The sequence below is a fragment of the Pipra filicauda genome, unplaced genomic scaffold (assembly GCF_003945595.2).
Source record: "Pipra filicauda isolate LSUMZ 115617 unplaced genomic scaffold, ASM394559v2 scaffold470_size491443_pilon, whole genome shotgun sequence".
Lineage (NCBI taxonomy): Eukaryota > Metazoa > Chordata > Aves > Passeriformes > Pipridae > Pipra > Pipra filicauda.
This window is the reverse complement of record NW_024104610.1, coordinates 457511-478622: the sequence shown is the minus strand read 5'-3', so window position 1 is coordinate 478622 and position 21112 is coordinate 457511. Positions and strand designations below refer to the sequence as shown.

Genomic DNA, 21112 nt, shown 5'->3' with positions numbered 1-21112 from the left:
AAGGTTGGGTGTTTGAGGTGGTGTATAAGGACCTCCTGCACTGTTAGGTAGGAAGAGGACCACAGGTGTGGGTCACAAGACTGAGGCCAGAAGCTCACCCATTCCCAACACCAGGTTGTATTTCACGTGAGATACAATCTGTATGAACCAATAAAGCTCTGCAAAGCAAAGGACACTTTGCTTTGTAATCCATTCTGGTGCTGCCTTGCAAAGTCAACTACAAAAGTGCCAAATGTCTTCTTGCAAGACCTCAGACCTTTCCCTCCCACTTTTTTTTTGTAATCAAACATTATTACCGAAACCAAGAAAACAGGGAAAACCATGCTGCTGAGAAGCCTCAAGCAGAACTAAATGGGAAAGAGCAAGGGTAGTAGCTCTTTCCAGATACCAGAGCTCATCTGCTATCTGCTTTAGTCATCTTCAGTGCATGTACTCATCTGCAGTCTTCCTGTTTCCCATCTTTCCATTCCCCACTAGGTTTAATGTCTGAGCAAAATACCCTTTGTGCTGCCTCCAGAGACATACCAGCTTCTCTTAAATCCATTTGCACGGTCACCATCCCTTCTGGCATCGAACTCTCACCTTCACTTTCAAGCTTCTCATGCCACAACACTCTCCTGTTTCCCTTCTCTGGTTTGCCTCAACTTCTTTCACTCAGACCCTGTTTTCCTTGCATTGATTCTCCTCAGAGAGCTTTCACACCTGTACTATTTTGCCCAACCAAAACACACGTTCCTTTTTCACCCATGTTACAATTAGATTCCACCAAAACCTGGACTGTCACTGTCACTGGTGCCAGGATGCACAAACTTACACTGCTGAGTAAACTACTGATGGCTAAATGATAGTGAAGGAGGAAAACAACAGAAAGGATGGGGAGGGGGAAATGGTAAAATAAATGGTGAGGAGAGTATTGGGGCTAAGAAATAACCACGTATCATGAACAGAAACTGGGAGAAGATGAACTTTCAGAGTTGATACTTATTCAGAAGAGGATGCTTCATTCAACCAAAAATTAGTCTATTTTCATATGAATAAACTTGAAGTTACTAACGGGGTCAAAAACATTGTCAGAAATCTGTGCCAGCTTTACCCTGCTGATATATAACTGTTTAGAACAGTTTTTCAATACTCCCCATATAAATGGGCACAGTATCCTTTTTGCTGAAGAAAAGTCCTATTGGGGTGAAAGAAATAAAGGACAGTGAGCTGACACTTTAGGACCTAACTCTCATGACTAATTACACAGCCATCCTCTGTTTTTCCTACACATATTTCTAGATATGTGTAGGACTTGGGGGGCACTCCTGTGAAGTTTATTCCTGGAAGAGTATTCATCATGACTCTTGCTACACTCAAACACTACCCCAGGCAACTCTCTCTGCCTCACTCACTTGATGAGAGAGAAAATCCACCAGCCTATTGTAAGGTCATGGCTCAGGAAGGCATTCTCACCACATTTTTAACGTATAACTCAGAAGGATGTTAGCACTGTATGTTTTTTAATCTTTAAGTTAATACAACACAAAATTGTATTAAAAGACCATTATGTTGGAAGGCACAGTGAGGTTAGGAAATGTTGGATTGAAGTTGCCTGTACATCCTGACTGCTGAACTGTATCATGTCATAGTCTTTAGCTACACAACTGCACATAGATGCCCTCTGAGCATCTATGCAACATTTCTTTGTCTTTGTTATTCACTGTAGCCCAGCCCCTGTTTCCTGAATACCACTCAAAACCTGTGCTGAACACAGAATTATGAATTTTTAAAGGTCTTTTTTGCATGGCATTCTCTCGATTCCTCATAAACAGCCATGAGTCTGATTTGTTAGTGACCACCTGAGGTGAATGGGTGGTATCACCCCCACATTACAGAGGAGAAACCGAGACAGGAGTGTTAAAGGTGTGCACTGCTTGTAGGAGATGAAGCAGAGAAGGCTGGCATTTGAATTGTCAAAGTCAGGAGTACAACACAGACCTTAATGATCCAAAGAAGATCTCTACTGGCTTTAGATACTAATCTTTGAGCATTCAGCATGCCTGAAAATCAGTTTCCAGATGGAGAAAAAGTAGAATACATCAATTACCATATCACAAATCTCTGCTGCATCCACATCTAGTATAAAGTCTGAGGCTTATCATTCTCTGTGGGAAATGAGAACAGGCAAGTGAGGTGACATTCAGTTTTTACCAGCAGGTTTCACAAGTATTTATCATGCAAGGTGGATGGGTGAGATGATGGCTCTTAGTTCAAGCCAAAGTTTTGCAAGGAAATATATTTACTGGTCACAGACCCTTCACTCCAAGCTCTATTCCTCTGTGGCCAGATTTCTTCTGCCTTTATGCTTGTCCTGTTCCCACCTCTTACATACCTGTTTCTGCTGTGTGACTTCATCCCTATGTTTCCCTGCAGGATTGTTATCCCAATGCTCTCTCTTCCCACTGCCTCCCACTTTTTGACCCTACATTCTCATCTGCCTGTTCCAGGTCACTGACGCCTGATGCGTTTCAGCTCCCACTTCTCTGCTGTCTCCTTGTCCTGGCCTCTTTGCTCAGCCAGCCCTCAAATACTTGGTCTACAGCTCCCATGCCCAGTTTTAAGTCCCATGAATTCCTCTGCGGGTTTCTTCTGCAGTCCAGCACAGCCCCTACTCATTGGTTTAGCCATTCTACACCCAGATTTGAGAAAAGAGTCTCCCTCAGTCCAGTTTCCAGTTCTAAATCTTGTCCCACAGAAACTCTTGGAAAGATGTGAAGTCTGGGGTATTTACAAGGTGCAGAGTATTTCAAGTCACATGGATAAACACCAGGAAATCTGATCATAAGCAGTGGTTCCAGATCAACCTTTTCTGTTTTCAGCCTCAACCTGTCCACCTTGCAATTAAACCCTGAATACGTCCCTTTGACTGAGGCTTTAAAAGACAAATTTAAAATGTTTAGATGATAATTGTTGCTATGAAAAGGACTATATCACAAAAAGATACCCCAACAAATTAGAGTAGAAAAAGCTTCAGCATAAGCATAAGGTTCAGTCTACAGATTTGCTGATCCTTTTGGGTGAAACTTTTAGTAGTTTAGTGGTGGACTTGGCCATGTTAGGCTACTGATTGGACTCAATGATCTTAGAGGCCTCTTCCAACTAAATGATTTTATGACTCTATGACTGTATCGCTAACATGAGTTTTGTAAATACACAAAGAAAAATCTGATGTATCAATGAAGTTCATCACAACTAGATCAATATTCAACATGTCAGCCCTCCATTTGTATTATTTTTTCACTCTTTCTCACAGCTGACATGAACAGAATAAGCTTTGGAGCAGAGTCCCATGGCTGACTAACAAAAAGGCAAGGGGAAAGCAGACGAGCTGTAGCAAACAAACAAATAAGAGGTTTAAGAAAACCCCTGGCATCCTTCCAGGCTCAGTTCAAATCCTGCTTGGTCCTCTTTGCTTAAGCGTGGGCTGGTGGTAGGACTGATACTTGCACTACTTGCGTTCGGAGTTGAACATCTGAAATGCTAAAAAAGCAGGCCCCGTTCCTACGCCTTCCCTGCTTTTCCTTGGACCACTAGATGGCAGTTCCCCATTTCCAAACGGGGGCTCTTGGTACCTGTTGGCTCCTGCCCAGCAGCTGTGTCAAGCAGAGTGGAGGCACATCTGCCTTTGCTGCACACGCTTGCGGGGAGCTGTCAACAAGAGTGGCTCTGGGCCAGCGTCCCACCTGAAGGGTGAACAGCTTTGCCCTCGTGCATGACAGCGGGGAAATCTTCCACAAAACTAAACACCAAACACAGGCCTCATCGACAAGAGGGGTCCTCCACGTCGTGTCTTACTCACCCAGAATTTTACGAGGAAGAAAGCGTTCTGAGGCCCCTTCCCAAACAGTTCCTTTAGACCGCCCTTCTTTTCAGGAAATTTGTCATAAATCTGACGAATGTCCACCGACTCGAGCAACGGGTCACTGTAAGAATGGTTAGCGTGTCCAATGTGTACGAAGAGGTGTTTATTGTACTGCAAGAAAGAAACAGGAAAATCAGTGCTGCAGGAAAAGAACAGAGGTTTGTTATGGCAGAGGTCTGTGTGTGCTCTTTGACGGATTAAATGACTCACACATTACTCCCGGGACTGTGATTTTCTGCAGTATGATTTCCGTGAACAACTTCAGTGATTGTGTCACAGACCCTTGTGAACAAGGGTCAGCATCAAAAAAACCTGTGTCCCTGCTGCAAACCCCAAAGCACGGCCGTCTTCAGGGGGGTAATTTACACTGAAAGACCCAGGGGCAGCACGGTGATAAAGAGCGCTTCGCCGAGCATAACAAGATGAACATGCTCATGAGGAAAGCCTATTTCTGCCTCTTTAAACAGTGGCTTTTAATGTCCTGTGACCTCAGAGCCTGAATTTCTGCTTGTGCCACGGAGTCCACACGTACACACCTCCTGTTTATCTATTAAAAACCCCCAAACCTCTATCTATAGCATATGCTAATGCCACCCAACTAAAAGAGATGAAAGGGATTTTCTTTTCACTCCCGAATGACAGCAACAAGAAGGCCAGTTACTCTGTGTTGCTGTTCTTATGGACATGGTCCTCATTGTATATCCTCCAGTATTTCAACCTATGTAATATTAAAGAGCCAAACTTTTACCCCTTCCCTCGGGAGCTTGCTCCAGAGATGACCATCTCTGCCAAAATACATTCAACTTCAATTTCCCATTTCTAAACTTCATCCCATCGCACCTCATTACAATCACAGGAATCACCTTGGCAATGCCTTTCTTGCCTGAGGGAAATCCTTGGCCCAGTGAAGTCAACAGCAGCCTCCTAAGGAGTCCAGTATGGTCCTTTAAGAGCTGCCATTTCTCCAACCAAAATGAAAGTGGAAGGATGAACCCCGAAGACCCTCCACCAGTCAATCAGCACCTCCCTTGCTCAAGTGTGCAGAGTGAAGGAGCTCAAGAGTGACAGGATTGAACTGAGGGTTTTAACTATGCAGATTACAAAACATTTCGCTAACTCAGTTAAAGGAAAGCTGATATGCAGTCAAGAAACACCAAGAAACCCTGTCACATTGAACAGATGCTGTACATAAGGGGCAATTCCCAAAAGCTAAGCACAAATAAAATATTTAAAACCCCAAAGCAAACCTCATTTAAGCCATTTTGTTTACAGTGTACCTGCCGAATGAACAAATTGAAATGACAAATCTAAATGAATTGGACAACCACTCAGAGCCTTCCTTCAGTGTGAGCAGAGTCTTCTCTAGCAGATGTCCAAAACTCTGGGGAAAAGGAAATGGACTGGCTAGATTTCTGCACTTAGGAAATGAAATTGAAATCTATTAAAAAATCATCTAGTACAGTAAAATCTGAATTTAGAACCAGAGAACACTCATCTGTGTATGCCAAAAATGAGATACAGTCCATGTTTTTTTACAGGGTTGTATTTCTTTTTTAATTTTGTGGAAGGAAAAAGGAAAGTGTAACATCCTATTAAGGTGTTTGCACAAGCAAGCTGAAATCTGAGATCACTGATTCCATGGATTTCCCTTACATCCTCTTTCAGAGAATGCTATCCCAGCTCCCTCTGTGCACAAGTGGAAAATGTGCCCAGCTTTTAGTCAGTGCATGTGGAGCCCCAAAGGGGCAGAGCTGACCCGAAGAAGCTGTTTCTCCCTTGAAGAGAACAGGCATGGCAGAGAAATAGCAGGTGTCTGGGAGCTGGATGTATGTTCATAGGGGAGAGTGTGCCAGCACATCCTCCCCCAGCACTGGTTTTGCTTGCAAACTAAACAGGACACAGGAGCTCATTGTACTAGTTGGCAACCACAAGTGCCTACCACAACAGTGCTCCTGGTCAGTTCTAGCAGGTCACTTCAGCCAGCAGTGGTAAAAGTGGACTAAGGAGAGATTTTAACATGAGAAAACAAAAAAAGCCAAAGAAATGCAAAGTAATATGAGGAAAGCATCATGGTTCCAAGTTTTGGGGTTTTGACACATATTCAGTTTGCAATGCTGCGAGTATAGAACTTAAAAAGTCATATTGAGCACTTCTTAATTGTCTTGCTCACTACTGAAAAACTTAGATCTCAGTAAAATGTATCAGCACCCCATGTACCTTGGAACTGCCAGAACCACTAGAAAGGGAGTCTGCTCCTCTTGCTTTCCTGAGCTACCAGGGGTGAAGTGCGGTAGGATGGGGCATGGGCTGGGTCCCTGAACAAGGCTATCGATGGAAGTCTATCTGCATTCAGGCAAACATCTCCATTTTTCAAGGAGAATGATGAGAATTCCCCAGCAGAGACAAGCACTTCAGCCTACTCAGAAAAATTAAACTGAAGCCTTTCCCTTCCCAGCACCCCCACAGCCTGCCTAGGCATGCCCAGCAGTTGTGCTCTCCCTGGGGATGTGAGATGCCCCCAAGCATCTCTCTGGTCTCTCTCATTCAGAGTAAGGGCTTGAAAAACCACCCCCACCATTAGAGGCCGGGTCATTATTTATTTTGGGGTTGTTTCCTCTCAGTCTTTCCTGCTGGAGTTGTTCCACGTTGTAGAAATAACCACATTTTTATGGAATTGAGGGCTCAGATTCTCCTGCAACCAGGAAAGCGTCCTCCTCCCCAAAAGGGTGTCTCTCTCCCGGGCCCAAAAGTGGCTATGGAGCGAAGGGGGAAGGGGGGAGCTGCATTTTACAGTTTGGCAACTGCAAGTTCCCAAGGCAATTCATACACTGTAACTTATTCTGCAAACCAGGAAAACCTACAAATTGCTCAGTATCCAAACTTCAGTAAAGGAAAACATATTTATAGGGACATGGAGCATGAAGTCTTAATACTCTTTAAATACAAAAGGAAAGTTAAGGGCAGCTGCAAAGCTACCACAGTTGTCTGCAGAGCTCGCCAAAGTACCAGATGCTGCTGCAGCAAAATTTTTGAGGGGGTACAGTGGGACAGATGGTATGACATCACCTGACAACATTCTTAGGACAGAAATGTTTATTTTGGTATTGCAATGTGTGATTACTGTCTCCTTATGTTGCTGCAATTCCTATGCTAAGTACAATCATTACTAACCTAATTAGACATGGCATATTCCTACAAACTAACAAACAATAATGTGATATTTGGAGCACGGTAAATCGATACTGAAATGATCCCTATCGTTTTTATACAAACATGCCCCCTGACAGGAATTGATGCACAGATAAAAGCAAATAAGCTAAGTTTTATGCCTGTATTTTTGAGCCCATTAATGTCTGAAAAGCTTAACGCCATGCTCATTATATTGAGAATTCACCGTGTTTTTAGACTGAGTATTCCAGAGTCATTGAAGTAAAATAGACTGAAGAATTTACTCATGCTACTGCATTTAAAGGATTTGCATCTGGCATCAGGGCAGTAAGGTGCTTTAGATGCTGTAGACCATGACAGGTCAAATCCTGTATTTTCTGAGGAGAAAAACTACACAAAAACACAAAGAACATTTTCAGCTCTCTCTTCCATGTCTGCATTACACGACATGCCCTGGAGATGGCTGCCTCTTACTGAGCTCCTTTCCTTAAAAAAATTCCAACTATCCAAAGAATGTAGTAAAGCCATGAAATATGACTGTTGTCAAATAATACCACGAGAAAAATTATAATCCACTTAGGAATTTAAAAGAACCAAGACAAATTGCCAATGGCAGGGGATGCAAGAATTTAAGCTGGTGCAGAACAAAGACAAACCACCTACATCTGTTTTATCAGCCAGCATATATATTCGTAACAGCTCCTCACCAATCTTGCAGTTACGGTCTAAAGCAACAGCCTTTTTGGTCCATGAAAAGCAGGCTTGCAAATTGTTATAGATCTCTCTGCTGCGTCCTTGTGCTTCCCCACACCTGTGGAACTAACACCAAGGCTTGACAAGTCTTATTAAACGGCAGTGGCCAAGATGCAGACGGCAGTGAAGTCAACCCTCACATGTTCCTGGGGCAGGAGAGCTGCTGCTCCTGTCCAATGGGGCTGCACAACCACATGGGTCAGCACACAGGGGGTGATGGCTCCCTGCTGAGGCTGGGTGATGTGGATGCAGAGAGGTGGCCCGAGAGAGACCAGCTGTTTCTGAGGGGATGACCTTGCTCGTGGACACAGCATCTGACTGCAAGGGTGCTGCACCCAGAACCACAGCCATGATTTAACCCTCCCAAATCTCACTTCTCACACCCGGGAGTCACCCCCACATGGGTGTGAGCTCCCCTGCAAACTCCCCTTTCCTGGCAACGGGACTGAGCTGGTGGGATGTTGGACCTTGTGCACCCATGGGATGAAGGAGCAGGACAAGGAGGCTGCAGCACCCCACCACCTTGTCTGCACTGCACAGCTTCATAATACCACCCTGTCAGCTGGGCTGCTTTGTGGGGTTCCTGCAAATTGCTAGCACAACAAGGCCATCTGGATCATTACTTGGAGCAACAAATCCCTGTGAGAAAATACCACTGGGAGAGGCTGGCAACTTGAATGGATCGTAGTCTTCTGTGCCCAAAGAAACTCCACTACCCAGAGAAGTAGTACATTAAGAAGGCTCTGCTGCAGGTCTTCTCTCCCCCCGACACAGAGGGACAGCCTCTCGGTTCTCTTTGGACCGGATACATTCCCTATTGGAGGTCACAAGGATGAGTGCTGAAGCCCAGAGGGACAGGTCACCGGAAGGCAGGTGGAACAGCCTGAGCTCTTGCTGAAATGAGAGCAAACAGCACTGCCTGGCACTGTGCAGTGATTCTCTCTGTACTTCCACGGATTGGAGTACATCTTTTAAAAATGTACTCTGACTGTGCAGCAACTGTGCTTCTGGGGGGAAAAGGAGCCACGTGGCTGAAAACCAATCTGAAAACCAATCCCTGGCATATCAGCAGTCTGCATGCAGCTCTAACCTGCACCCTGCCCAGCCTCAGCTCAGCTGCCTTGCTGTATCTCGTAAATCTGACACTCTTTAATTTCCTGCTGATGTAAGAAAATCACTTGGTCTGCCAACAAGTTTTCTTATTTCTACCAAAACACTAGTAACTGAATATTTAATTCCTGTTGCTGTTATCCTCCAGTGAAGCAGATTGGGAGTTATAAACATGACATTTTAATGCTATAACTGGAGTCTGTACCAACTCCCGTTGTTAAGGTTTTTAACACTTTCATGTGAAATGTTAATTGAACTTTCTGAGCTAGTACGCCACAATACAACTGCATGGTCAACCTAGTCTTCCACACATTCAGACTCCTGCTTAGATCTGAACAGAGATTGAGTCAGAAATGTGAATTAAAGGGAGATCTTTGGCTACTTTGTGGCTGCAGAAATGGAGAGGCAGGTGACCGGGGAGGGGAGTTCCCAGCCCTGACACCTTAATGTTGCCCAGCATTTCCCAGCTACTGCCACAGGAGTCCTGGCATGAAACTGGGACTTGCTGGCTGGGCAAGGTGCTCACACAATGTTTTCATCAGCTTTCCTGCAACAGTGAAGATGCATCCTTCAGTTCTGGCCTGTCTGGTTTGGGACCCTGTGGTCCCAGTTCCAGAAGTGCTGAGTGCTCAGATGGGAAAATTATGCCTGACTATAGGAAGCTCTCAATAACGCTAAGTATTCTGCAAAATCAGGCTCGTGACAAATCAAAGGGGACCCTCAAAATCAGTGTCCCATTCATTCTTTTGCACCTGAACTTCTTGGTTTGTCAATTGTGAGTGATAATGCTCCTTCATCTAGAAAGGCTGCACCAGCACATCTGTGAAATGCAAATGGCGGGAATTACTAATTCCGTTTGGAGGGGAGGTTAGACAGTGCACAGCCAGCAGGGCACGGGGCCACGCATTTCAACAACGGCAGAAAACAAACTACTGAATAGTTGCTTATCAAAATAGGGCCATTTACATCTACACTGAATGCAGCAGGAACAAATAAACACATGAGCACGTCATTATCTACTGCTTTGGAGAAGGCACATGGAGACATTTCCCAACTCCTGAGAGCCTGACTTTGCAGCCGGGCTGAGCGGGTTTTGGGGCGGGTGTAGGGGTGGGGGAGCTGCAGTGGGACGAGCTGGAAAGACGTGGGGCAGAGGTACAGCCAGAAGCAAAACCCTTGGGGCTCAGCAGGGCATGAGGAGCCACAGCCCACCACACTGCCAGTGCCAGCCCAACCCAGCAGCTCCTGCTCCTCCTCCCAACAGGAATAGCACCACACCGTGCTGGGCCGTGGGAGGCAGACACCTCCCCACTGTGATGACCCCCCCGATTTTATGGCTCTCCTAGGTTCATCACAGGAGCTGTGTGTGTGGGCTCTGCTCCAGCTGCCCCACAACTCGCTCTGTCCCTCCTCCCTGATGTCATGGCTCTCTGGGCAGTCCCAGTGCCCCGTGTAACACCACTCTGGATACTTTGGGCACCGAGCTGGGATCCCACAGGGCTGGGCAGTGGCAGCATGGGGACTCACTGAGGGAGCCCCCATTGCTGCCACTGCTCCTCCTCAGCTATGCAAAAGCTGCACTTTTATTTTTGCTGGGACATTTCCAGCAGCAGTGGTGGGTTTTGAGAAAAGGGAGAGAGTGTGCAGGAAGGCAGCAGTGAGAGCACAGCCAGGACCCTGCAGTCTTTCCACCCGTGGGCCAAAAAATAAATGGTGCTCAGTCTCCCTCCCCACTTAACTGCATTCTGACCCCAGGCCCCTCCCTGAAAAGTCCATGTCCTGGCCCTACAACTGGGCTAGGGAAGCTGGCCCAGGACTCCCATCACGTCTCCATGGGATCCTGGGGAAAGCTGTTGGATGGGAAGTCTGCTGGACCCCTTTAAAGTGATTTCTTGGCACTTGTAACCATAGACACTTGAAAATGAACATTTTACAGAGTATGACATTCACGTCCCAGGGCCAGCATGTAGCTCTTCAGCACTGCAAAATAAATGACCCTTGAGCTCAGTAAAACTACGTCTGATTTCAGATTGAAATGACCTCAAATCCCGAGTCTGTCTCTCCAAGACATTCATCTTAATGTGGGTTTGATTTCTTGTCCTCTCACATCACAAAGATGCTAAACCAAGGACTTCCTTATGACTGAAATGCTGAACTGCTTTTTAAACTGTTTACAGGGAGTAGAGAAAGGATAAACAATGCTGGTAACAATGGATATTGTTCAAGGATGGAGGGCTTCTTTTGAAAAGATCTCATTTATTTTTCATCACTTAGGTGGTTTGATTAACTTTGGCGAATTTTACTGCATTTGGCTAATGATGGCAGGCTGTTTTTATGGCCCCTTGAGCAATTGCTTTCCCTTTCTGGTTCTCAGGCACAATTCTCCCTGGGCTCACAAAGTCCTTTTACAACAACAATAAAACCTGAATTAAAACATAAAGAATATTTTATTTCTTCACCACTTTTTAAAATACATTTTGAAATTTGGACCTAACACGACCTGACAGTTTGGATAGGCAGACTAATAATAAAAATGCCCATCAGACATGTTCTTTATAGTCCTATATGGATACTTTAAATATAAAGCTTTCTGAAGTGCTCACAATCGAAATTAATGTGACAGCAAGAGTGAGAAACCTCGAAAAGGAAGAGAAGAAAGGGCTTTTTTTTTTGTTGGCTGGTGGTAGGGCTTTTTTCTCTGATTGAAAATCAAGCTTGAATATATATATATATGTATATATAAAGTAATTCTAATTACTCTCATTTCAGTGCTATAGTCTTTGAATTTTATATCTACTTGTGTACCAGTCAATTGCTTAGATCCTTTCTAATCAGTTAGTATGCTCAGTTTATATTTGTTAGAGAACAAATTACTTGGTTTAGGCAGAACCACAGAACCACTACGGCAAAAATGGAAAGCCCCCATTAAGAAAAACCTGTCTTGGAAGCAACAGATGGGCACATAAACTGCTTCATCTGTTGAGAATATAGTTATATAGGGCAGGCAACAACTAAAGGTGACTGAAATGCTGATGATTGGACCTACAAGGGTAACTTCTATGCACCACTTAGGAATCGTACTCCAGCACAAAATGCCACAAAAGGAAAATACAAGTTGACATTTGTAAACTGAATCGATTTTCATGTAAAAGGAGGGGCAATTTTACCCATCCTTAACTGCAGAGTCACTATTCCAGTATTTCGCAACTCTGCCATCTTATGTCTGCCAGACTGTCTTCTGCCATGCAGAGTTACAGTGAGGGTTGCTTATTGTTTCCTTTCTATAATTTTTTTCTTTTATAAATGGAACAATTTTGTGGCTAGATAAGGGAAAAAAGTCAACAGCCCCCCACAAGCGACAGGACTCTATGGAGCAGATTTTGGACTCAACAGAATGCCCACTCTAAACCAAAATAACTGCCTGACATTGAGGGGCTTTTGTACTTTTAATCACCAATTGCCATTGGAAGAACCCCAGATATGTTTAAGGCTCCACTCCTACAATGAATTCCCTGTGGGTAGACCTTTGTGCCTGTGCACAGCCCCACTGCAGTCTCTGGGAGTCACCACGGGCAGACAAACCTAAATTTCTAATTGCTGTACAGGAATACAGACTGCAAGGGGCCTCCCAGGATCATCGAGTCCTGGCCCCAGGTGCCATGTCAAATAAGCTTTTTTCAATAAACTTTCGGGTTACATTTTAAGGTGGAATTGCTCTATTTACCCCCACTACTACGACTTTGGGTCGGAGGAGAGAAGGACGTAGGATCACCTTTTTTTGATAAAATGTTGGAAGCACATTTGATCAAAATAATACTTTATGTTATTTTCTTTAAAAAGTCAGCAGTGTAATGAACATAGGACTGGGTTTTTTTTTTTCAGAAGATACAAGAGAACTCTTACATGGCTCTTGTGTAGCAGCACATACATATATTAATTTCTGAGGTCAGCAAAGGCACAAAGGAGATGCTGCAACCACAGCACATGCCTACACGACTTCATATGCACATTGTGCAAATACATCTCACCTGCCTTGATTTTGTTATTTAAAAAGTAATAAAACATCTGCAATAAAATGTCTCACCAACACAAAGATGTGCAAAATTGCAGACACTGCAAGGGCACTAAATGAGGCTGGGGGTTTGCTCTCACCTCCAAGGAACACTTTTAATGCTTGTTGGAAAAGTCTGTGCCTTGGACATGGGTAAGGCAGGCAGAAGGCACAGAGCTGTCCCTGCAAACAGTCGTGCACCAGTACCTCTGTCCAGTGCCCTCCAGCAAATATCCTACTGCCTTTGCCCTGGGAACTGGTCACACTGCCTTGGGGTTTTCTTCCAGGCCTTTGTTTAAGTGCCAAAGAATCAGATTTACTTAATTTGATCCAAACGACACTTCCCCTTCTCCCGACTCCCCTTTCCCAGGCAGTGATGGTGACACAGTGCCCATGGGGGCTCATCCCTTGGCTCCCCACGGCACCCACCTGCACGGTCCAAGTTGTCCCCACACAGCTCTCACATAGTGCTGCCCCACTGCACTTGCAGCATGCGTGTTAAGAATGATCTAAACTGGGAATTGACTTTTCTTTGTGTCCAATTTTTGCAGTGTTACAGCACACGAGTAACTGTCTTTTTAAAAACTAGTCCGGGTAGTTTGATGCTCTTGCTTGTCTTGTAAACCTCGCGCATAAACGCTCTGCATTTAAAAGGTGGGTTTCTCAGCAGTGTTCTTGCAAGCTGGGACAAGCTCCAGTGGGCCTCTGCACCCTCAGGAATTCCAAATAATATTAGTTTACTCCAAAAAAAAAAAAGGCTTTATGGTATTTGTGGGGCCATCCTGGGTAACTGTGTTTCTCTTCAGGCCTCCACTCTTTCCCTGCAATGCCAGTGGATGCGTCACATTCCTCAGAGCCTGCACCTGCCCGAGAAATGGGAGCCCCCTCATGTCCCTGGGCTGCCGGCCCACACACCGTGTGTGAGCCCAGCCAGCTCCAGGCCTTCCCACCCCGGCAGAGTGGGACACGCAGCACCTTCTCCCTTTTGGTCTGTCAGTCATGTTGCAAATACGTTCACGTCACTCAGCTGGTTCCACGCCGCAGACACCAGTGATGTGACGGGTCACATGTGATCTGTGAGTGTGCTTGGTCTGACGGGGAGTTTTCATAGGGAGAAAGACATAGAAGCTGCTCAGTTGCTGCACTCCTGTTTACTCTCTTTACGTAAAGCCCCGAAGATACACAGGAGGCTCTAGATCATATAAGCCCACAGGTTTTGCATACAGTTTTGTGTTATAAAACCTATGGAAAAGGGATAATTAGGTGGTACGCTGGCAAAACAGTAACTCAAACTGCACTGAAATGCCACTTCATTCACACAGAGCACAGTAACGCTGAGCATTACACGGTCACATCCTGTTTTCCCGAGGCACACACATACATCCTGGAGTGCAGCAGGCTGGATATGGCAGAGCCCATAAATCAGCAGGACATGTTACACGGGGTCAGCGAGCCAAGGACTCCGAAAGCTGCATATTGATAAGGATGACTGATGAGAAAACCTGGATGTTGTGTTTCTGCGTCAGAAATATAAACTTCTGTCTGGATGAACTCGGGGCTTGGGATGGAGAAGGTGTTCTGGATTAGTCTGGAGGAGACTAAGATGGAGCTTTAGCCCACCAGAGCCAGGATTGCCATGAGACCCTGGGAGTCAGGGCCAGGGGAAGGCAAGGGGATTCCAGGGAAACCATGCAGTACCTAACAGTCAGGTAAGTGATGAGATAACCGTACCTGCTGCCAAACATTTCCTCCACCTCAAAGTTAATTCAACTGGGCAAAATGTGACATTTAGCAAACCAACACTGCATTTAGTGTATGAATAGCTGAGATACAGTGTATTTTCACTGGGATATTTCTCTGCCAGGAGCATTCCTCTGTTGTAAGGTTTCTGGGCTATGTCTCCAATCCCCATTATGCAGGGTAAACACACCCTAGATAACACCCCTGGCCAGAGCCCATAAATGCTATGGTTTCCAGTGCTGAATTATAAAGAGAAAATGACAGCTTCTCTTTGCTCTAAGCTACTGTATTTTACCAGGAATTTGAACAAGCATGGCCTGTCTGTATCACACGTTCATGACAGTATTTGCTTTTCTGAAGTTATCTCAGCAAAAATTCTCAGGTTCGACCTGAAAGAAGTTCTTTTGATTTATTTGTGATGCAGTAGACACAGTGCTAGGTTACTAACAAATGTTCTTGGTAAATATATGATGATTAATATTAAGGTTCAAGCCCTACTGGAGCAAATGCAACATTACAGCCAACTTCATAAAACTACTCTTGCAGGTAAAAATCGAAATAAAATTAAAAACTTCCTCAAAAAAATTAAAAAAAAAAATCTAATATGCACACTTTCTATGCAAATCCTTAGTTTTCTTTCTGTTGGGAAACAGATTAGGCTTTAACTTAGAGTTCGAGTACTGAATTCTTGCCAAGAACACCATGCAATTTGGTACACCTGCTAAACTAGGTCAGCAGTGAGACAAGCGCCACAGCGAACCCTGCCTGCTTTCACAGAGGCCTCTCACTGCTGCAAGCAGGGAAAAAGAGGGCAAGAAAGGAAAATACAGTCCTGCAGTGAAAGGAATATTACACTGAGCAGCAGCAAATGCAGAAACACCGGGTGTATTCCGTCAGACTTAACCCTGGAAAGCATCCTCACAGGGTGGGGAGCAAAGGAGCACAGCTGGAGATCAGCGGACACGAGGGCAACACTTACTGATTCAGGATCCCTCTGCTGTTCAAGGAAAGCCGAAAACTCCACCAGCCTGAGCTTGGTCGTACCAATTGATCGGCCCTGCCACGCAGGGACTGAGGGAGCTGGAGCTGATGTAGGCTCAAATCCTGAAATAAAGGAACCATTTTCATGAAGAAGTTGACAATTTCTCAGTTTATATTTTCTCAGTTAAATATAATTGGGAATTATGCGTGTAGCCCTTGGATATTTATATTAATTTTAGCAAATAATTAAATCAAAATGAGCTAAAACTGGAAAATCTCAGAACAACATGTAGAAATAGAGGTTCCAATCCAGCAAGCTAATAATGAAAAGATCTACTACTTTGTTTCCTTTGGGCTGTAACTTACCATAGAATTTTTGTTTAAATTATATACTAGATTATAGAGATTTATAGAGACTTCACCTAGACTTACAGCTGACCGACCCTTCCTTGGAAACTGGCATCAAGACTCACAGGAGATATTACTGCCTTGTGAGTCAAGAGGACTGGCCTCCATTTCTGGCTCCTAATGTGCCACATGTTACAAGTAAATCACCTCCCTTTTTGCCTATTTCTTCTGCCACTCTCAATTCCCCTCTCCTATTTGAAGTACAAGCTTTCCAAGGCAGGGACTGTCTCTTAGTACGTATTTGCACATTGGGTCTTGACTTCTTTTGGAGCTTTTAGGCAGCATTATATTACAGCTAATAATAAATAATTACTGTAGAGAGCTGAATCATACCCTAAAAAGAAAAAGAAGATTTTAAAATTGATAATAAAGAGAGAATGGCATGATCTAGATAGAGAAGGGATGTTAACCAGCATCTCTAATTCACCTCAAGAGAAGGAATAAATGCTATCTTTTGGTCCTCATTGTAGAAAATTAGATGAGAAGGAAAGAAAACAGCAAAGGAAGAGGGAAAGGCAGCAGCTCAAAGGCAAAACTCATCTTGGGAGAGACACGAGCACAAGGAAGGCAGAGGAGAGGGACCAAAGGTAAGAGAACAAAGATAATCCTGAACTAGGTTGAGAACCAGGGAGAGGCCACAGGTAGCATGTGCCCATATCCCATAATGGGAGTGTGGTACCTGATCCCAACCCTCAAATTTAGGCAGTGAAGGTGAGAGGCTTGTACAAAACAGGGAATTATGAATTGGACTAGTTAGACATGAACAGGATTCTAATGAAGCAAAAACTCATGCACCAGTTTTGACTGATTTGGAAATACTAATAATCCTATTCTCAGAGAAAACATTAAAGAATACAAGAAGACCATACATTGCCTTAGAAAATAATGTTATAAATTAGGAATATCAGGAAAAAGGACATAATCATGAATGCAGAAAGATACCCGTAGTTTTAAGCATTAAATAGCACGTTAGAAAATCATAAAAAACTGGGTAAGAGTCAAAAAACTGCAGCACAGAGACAGAAAGATGGTGACATTTGGCAAGGGAGATGTAAAATGAGGTATCATCTGCAAAGAAATAATGATATTTCCTGAAATTAGACATGAAACCGACTTGGGAAAAGGAGCAGAGAAGTAGCCATGGGAAGGGCTTGATCGATTGGAGCAACAGAAGTCAGACTAAACATTAGGTACTTTTTAAAGTGGTAGGAGGCAAAGCAGGACCTTCAGGAGGGCAAGAGTTATAAACAAGCAGATACATAGAGGTGTTTTATACTTAAGGCTAAACATATATGACTTTGGAAGGGTTTTTAGGCTCAGTTTAAAATAAACTAAGGTGTATTCTTGTCAAATAGCCATTAAAAAAGAAACATGCATCCTATTACTAATTTTTTACAATAATTCCTACAGCACGGAATGCTGACTGGCTATCATGTATCACAACTCCTTGCACGTGTATTAGTGCTTCCTACCTAAAAAAAATTAAACTCAATGATTTTCTCTAAGACATAATCAGATAATAGGACACTGGGATTGGTGTTTGGTTTGGCTAGAGGGAATGTGAGATCAGAAGTAGTGGCCCTGCCCGCGTCAGAAATTAACACATCGCATTCAGTACAAAATTCAAGTATTTTTAAGGGAGAGGATAAATGGAAGGATTACCTGAAATGGGAGCTGTGACTGATGGCTGTATAGGATAGGCCTGCTGAACGAATGGCTTTACACTGGAATAAAGAGTTACACAGAAATCATACACCATGCCATCCACAGTAAATTCCAGCAGAGTCACATAGTGTAACAACATAAGTGGGTAATGACCTTTACCCACAAACATCTCTCTTCCTTGCATAGCATATTTAACAGACATACAGCAAAGAGATAATAGAGAGGGGGTGGAATGAGGATTACACCTTAAAGTGAGGGGCTCATCTGCACTGAGTCACGCAGCAGGAAACCTGACCCGTCCTCCACAAGTGTCACAGTAGCCATGGATGGTGACTGCTTTGACTCCCAGTAAATCCAGAGGACACTGAACTACAGGGGCACAAACACTCTCAGGGACCTTAGTGGAATGAGGTGAGCAGAAGCTGAAAAGTAAGGCTGGAAAACATTGCTCCAGAGACCACGGCAGGGCAGAAAACGTAACACTGGCCAGAGGGGACAAGGCCTCCTCCTCCATATGGTGCTGTTGCTACCACAGTGCTGAAACCCCACTAATGGGCCTCGTGCAGGAAAATAGGTCCCCCTTGCCTCCAGCACTGCTGACATGTTTAAAAGTGGATGGATTTGTACTGGAAACATATTCACAGAGAAAAAACGTTACTAGCTGCTTCCCTGGCATTATCATTGCATCTCACGGTGCAACAGGAGAAAAAGGAGGGTGCCCATCTTACAATTTTCTGAATGTGAGTTCGCATCACTGTAAAGATTCTTTCTTTTCCTACAACTATCTTTGCCTCCTTTTTGGAAAAAATTTGCAAGTTCTCGCTTTCCTGATATCTTCTGGCAAAGTGCACAAGCCAGCCTCGCACTGCATAAAGAAGCATATTTTAATTTTCAGACTTACTCTTGTGAGGATCCAGGCTGCCCCGTTTGAATCATGCCCGGCCAAAACTGAAAGAGGAAAAACAAACAAACAGACCCACAGTTGTTCTCTTTGATAGAAATATGTTTTGGATATTTTTGAACAAGCATGATTCCTTTTGCAAACATAAGTGAAAGCATTAATCCATTCATTCCGCCTTAGTTGTCTACTGAACATTATTAGAGAACACAGGGATTTTTTTGGGACTCGGCTAACAACTTACCCCAGGTGCCCCAGGAAATGTAGGACGGGGAATTCCTGGCAGGCCCAGCTTGTTGTGAATAGCAGTAGCTGAGACTATCTGAGCTGATGACATTGCTGCCATGTGCTGGAGTGCTTTGTCCTTTGCTGTCTGATCCTTTAATATGACAATTACATGGAGTCTTAAAACATTTGGCACAACAAATGATGTTAAATAACTGCAGCTACAAGCACATAACTAAAAACTTAAAAAGCCACACAGAAAATGCAAAAATAGCAAACCATGCAGGAAAAAAAAAAAATACAGCACGGAGGCTAACACTCAAACTACCTCAAGGCAAAACCTCCTCTCAGACATGCATGGTAGACCTGAATTCTCACAGTTTGCTCTGCCAACATACAGGAAGCTCTTGGAGAGCAAACTACTGCCCACTTGTTTAACTGGGCAAATTCTCCTGATTTTAAATCAGGTTCGACTAAACAGGGCGCGCTGCTAAGGCTCAGCTCTGCCTGCAGGACAGGGAGCACTGAGATTTGAGCTCTATCATTTTGATCTAAGAGAAGTTTGCCTTTCGTATCACACTGTAAAATGAGAGCACGGAACTGCGACTGACTCGCAAACAGTGACAGATTTTCCTTCATGCTCACAGGTATAGAGACATTTTGGATTCGGTTTTTCGACAGCTAGCTTAAAATTTAGATCACAAACATGTAAGTAACATTTTAAATTTTCAGTTGCGGTATTTTACTGATTGTACAGTGTTCCCAAAGAAAACTATCAGCTATAAAATTCCTGCTGTTTTCAAGCACACAGGAATGAGTTTAGGAAAAGATGAGTTGTTACTTGTGTTAGAGCAGCGCTTGGAGTCCTAGTCACTGCCAATCATGTATGATCACAGAATAGAAAGGGAAAGCCTCTTAGTGCAACAGAGTTAACCAAGGGCATATCTTAGGTCAGGCAAAACAAGTAAACAACAGACTGTTACTATCTGGTAAAGTGGGGTTCCTCACTCAAAAGTACTGTATTAATAAGTACTAATATTTAGGTATGTGACTTAAAATGAAGGAACACAAGCAATATTAGGCAAGGATTTTTTTTTTTCTGGTTTTATTTTACAAGCAAAGTAGCAAGCATGCTGGCAAGAGATGCATGCTTTTATGTATGATATATGACTTTGCACATATGCTCCCTCTAAAGCTTGTATGTAGTAGTACTATAGGTGAGCAGTTTCTTCCTTTGAATAGCTCCTTCAGAAACAGCACAGGCTGAAAGTACAGGAAAAGCTAGCCAAAAATTCTGCCAAGCACAGCTAAGGTACATAATACTTGGTTTAGTCAAAATACTTACCATGCTTGTTACCTGGATACAACAACAAACAGTTTATTAAAATGCTTGTGTAGAATAGCAGATTCTTAGCAAAATATGAACAAAATAGTAAGAGACAAAGGAAGAGCAGTTTGCTCAATATTAAATATCAGCTTTAAACAAATGCATTATTTTCACCTAGGGACTGATTCATTAAAAGGTGGGGGGGAAAAAGGATTAAGAAAATAACAGCAAAACACTGAGGAGAAATAACCCACAGCTCCCTGTGAGGAAGCTGCGGGTGCTGAATGAGGGGGATTGTTGCTGAGTGTGTGTGTTTCCCTGAGCTGTGTGAGGAGCCCCTGTGGGACACAGCCCAGGAGAGCAGCAGGTGGAGCAGGGCAGTGGCTGCTCCAACATCATTCCCTCTGCACCTCGAAGGATGTGAGCCTGAAGGGCAGCCCTCGGATGCCTGAGAAGCTCTGACACCCGCGGGCTCACCTGCGCTGCCTCCTGTGCCAGCACTGCACTCCCAGGCACCGCCTTCCGACCGGTCTGAGCCTTGGGATCCCCTCCCCAGAGCTCAGGGCAGCTTCTCTCCCGTCACTGACATATGGACAAAGCTCGGCCATCTCTCCAACTTGTAGCTTTCCCATATACAACCACAACCAACTTGCTGGTTAAGGGCTGGAAGTCAGCCCTGGTTCTGTCAGCTACTGGCACTCGCCTCTGCCTGCCTCAGGGTGGGAGGGTATGAACAGGAGGTCTGTGCATGGCATGTTTTATTGGCTGCCTTTGGATGTCTGCAGGCCACTGGGCTAAAAAAATGCTTTGGTGAGTGTCAAGAGGCGGCAGTGTCCTGAGATTCATGCAGCTCTCCAGACCCCTCTACCTTCTTGTACAGTA

At 44.2% G+C, this 21112-nt stretch overlaps 1 protein-coding gene across 4 annotated transcripts in view; it reads right to left on the bottom strand.

Annotated features, from left to right (window-relative positions):
* Positions 1-21112, bottom strand: part of TEAD1 (TEA domain transcription factor 1) — a 154986-nt gene that overhangs the window by 12808 nt on the left and 121066 nt on the right. For 3 of the 4 annotated variants that reach the window (XM_027714863.2, XM_027714851.2, XM_027714846.2), the window contains 6 exons: positions 20249-20260; positions 18923-19057; positions 18682-18728; positions 17778-17839; positions 15706-15830; positions 3842-4015 (listed from right to left, as the gene is read on the bottom strand). In XM_027714863.2, coding sequence (XP_027570664.1) covers positions 3842-4015; positions 15706-15830; positions 17778-17839; positions 18682-18728; positions 18923-19057; positions 20249-20260 — 555 coding nt within the window. The remainder of the gene's footprint in view (positions 1-3841; positions 4016-15705; positions 15831-17777; positions 17840-18681; positions 18729-18922; positions 19058-20248; positions 20261-21112) is intronic. The other variant, XM_027714856.2, reaches the window with a different exon arrangement.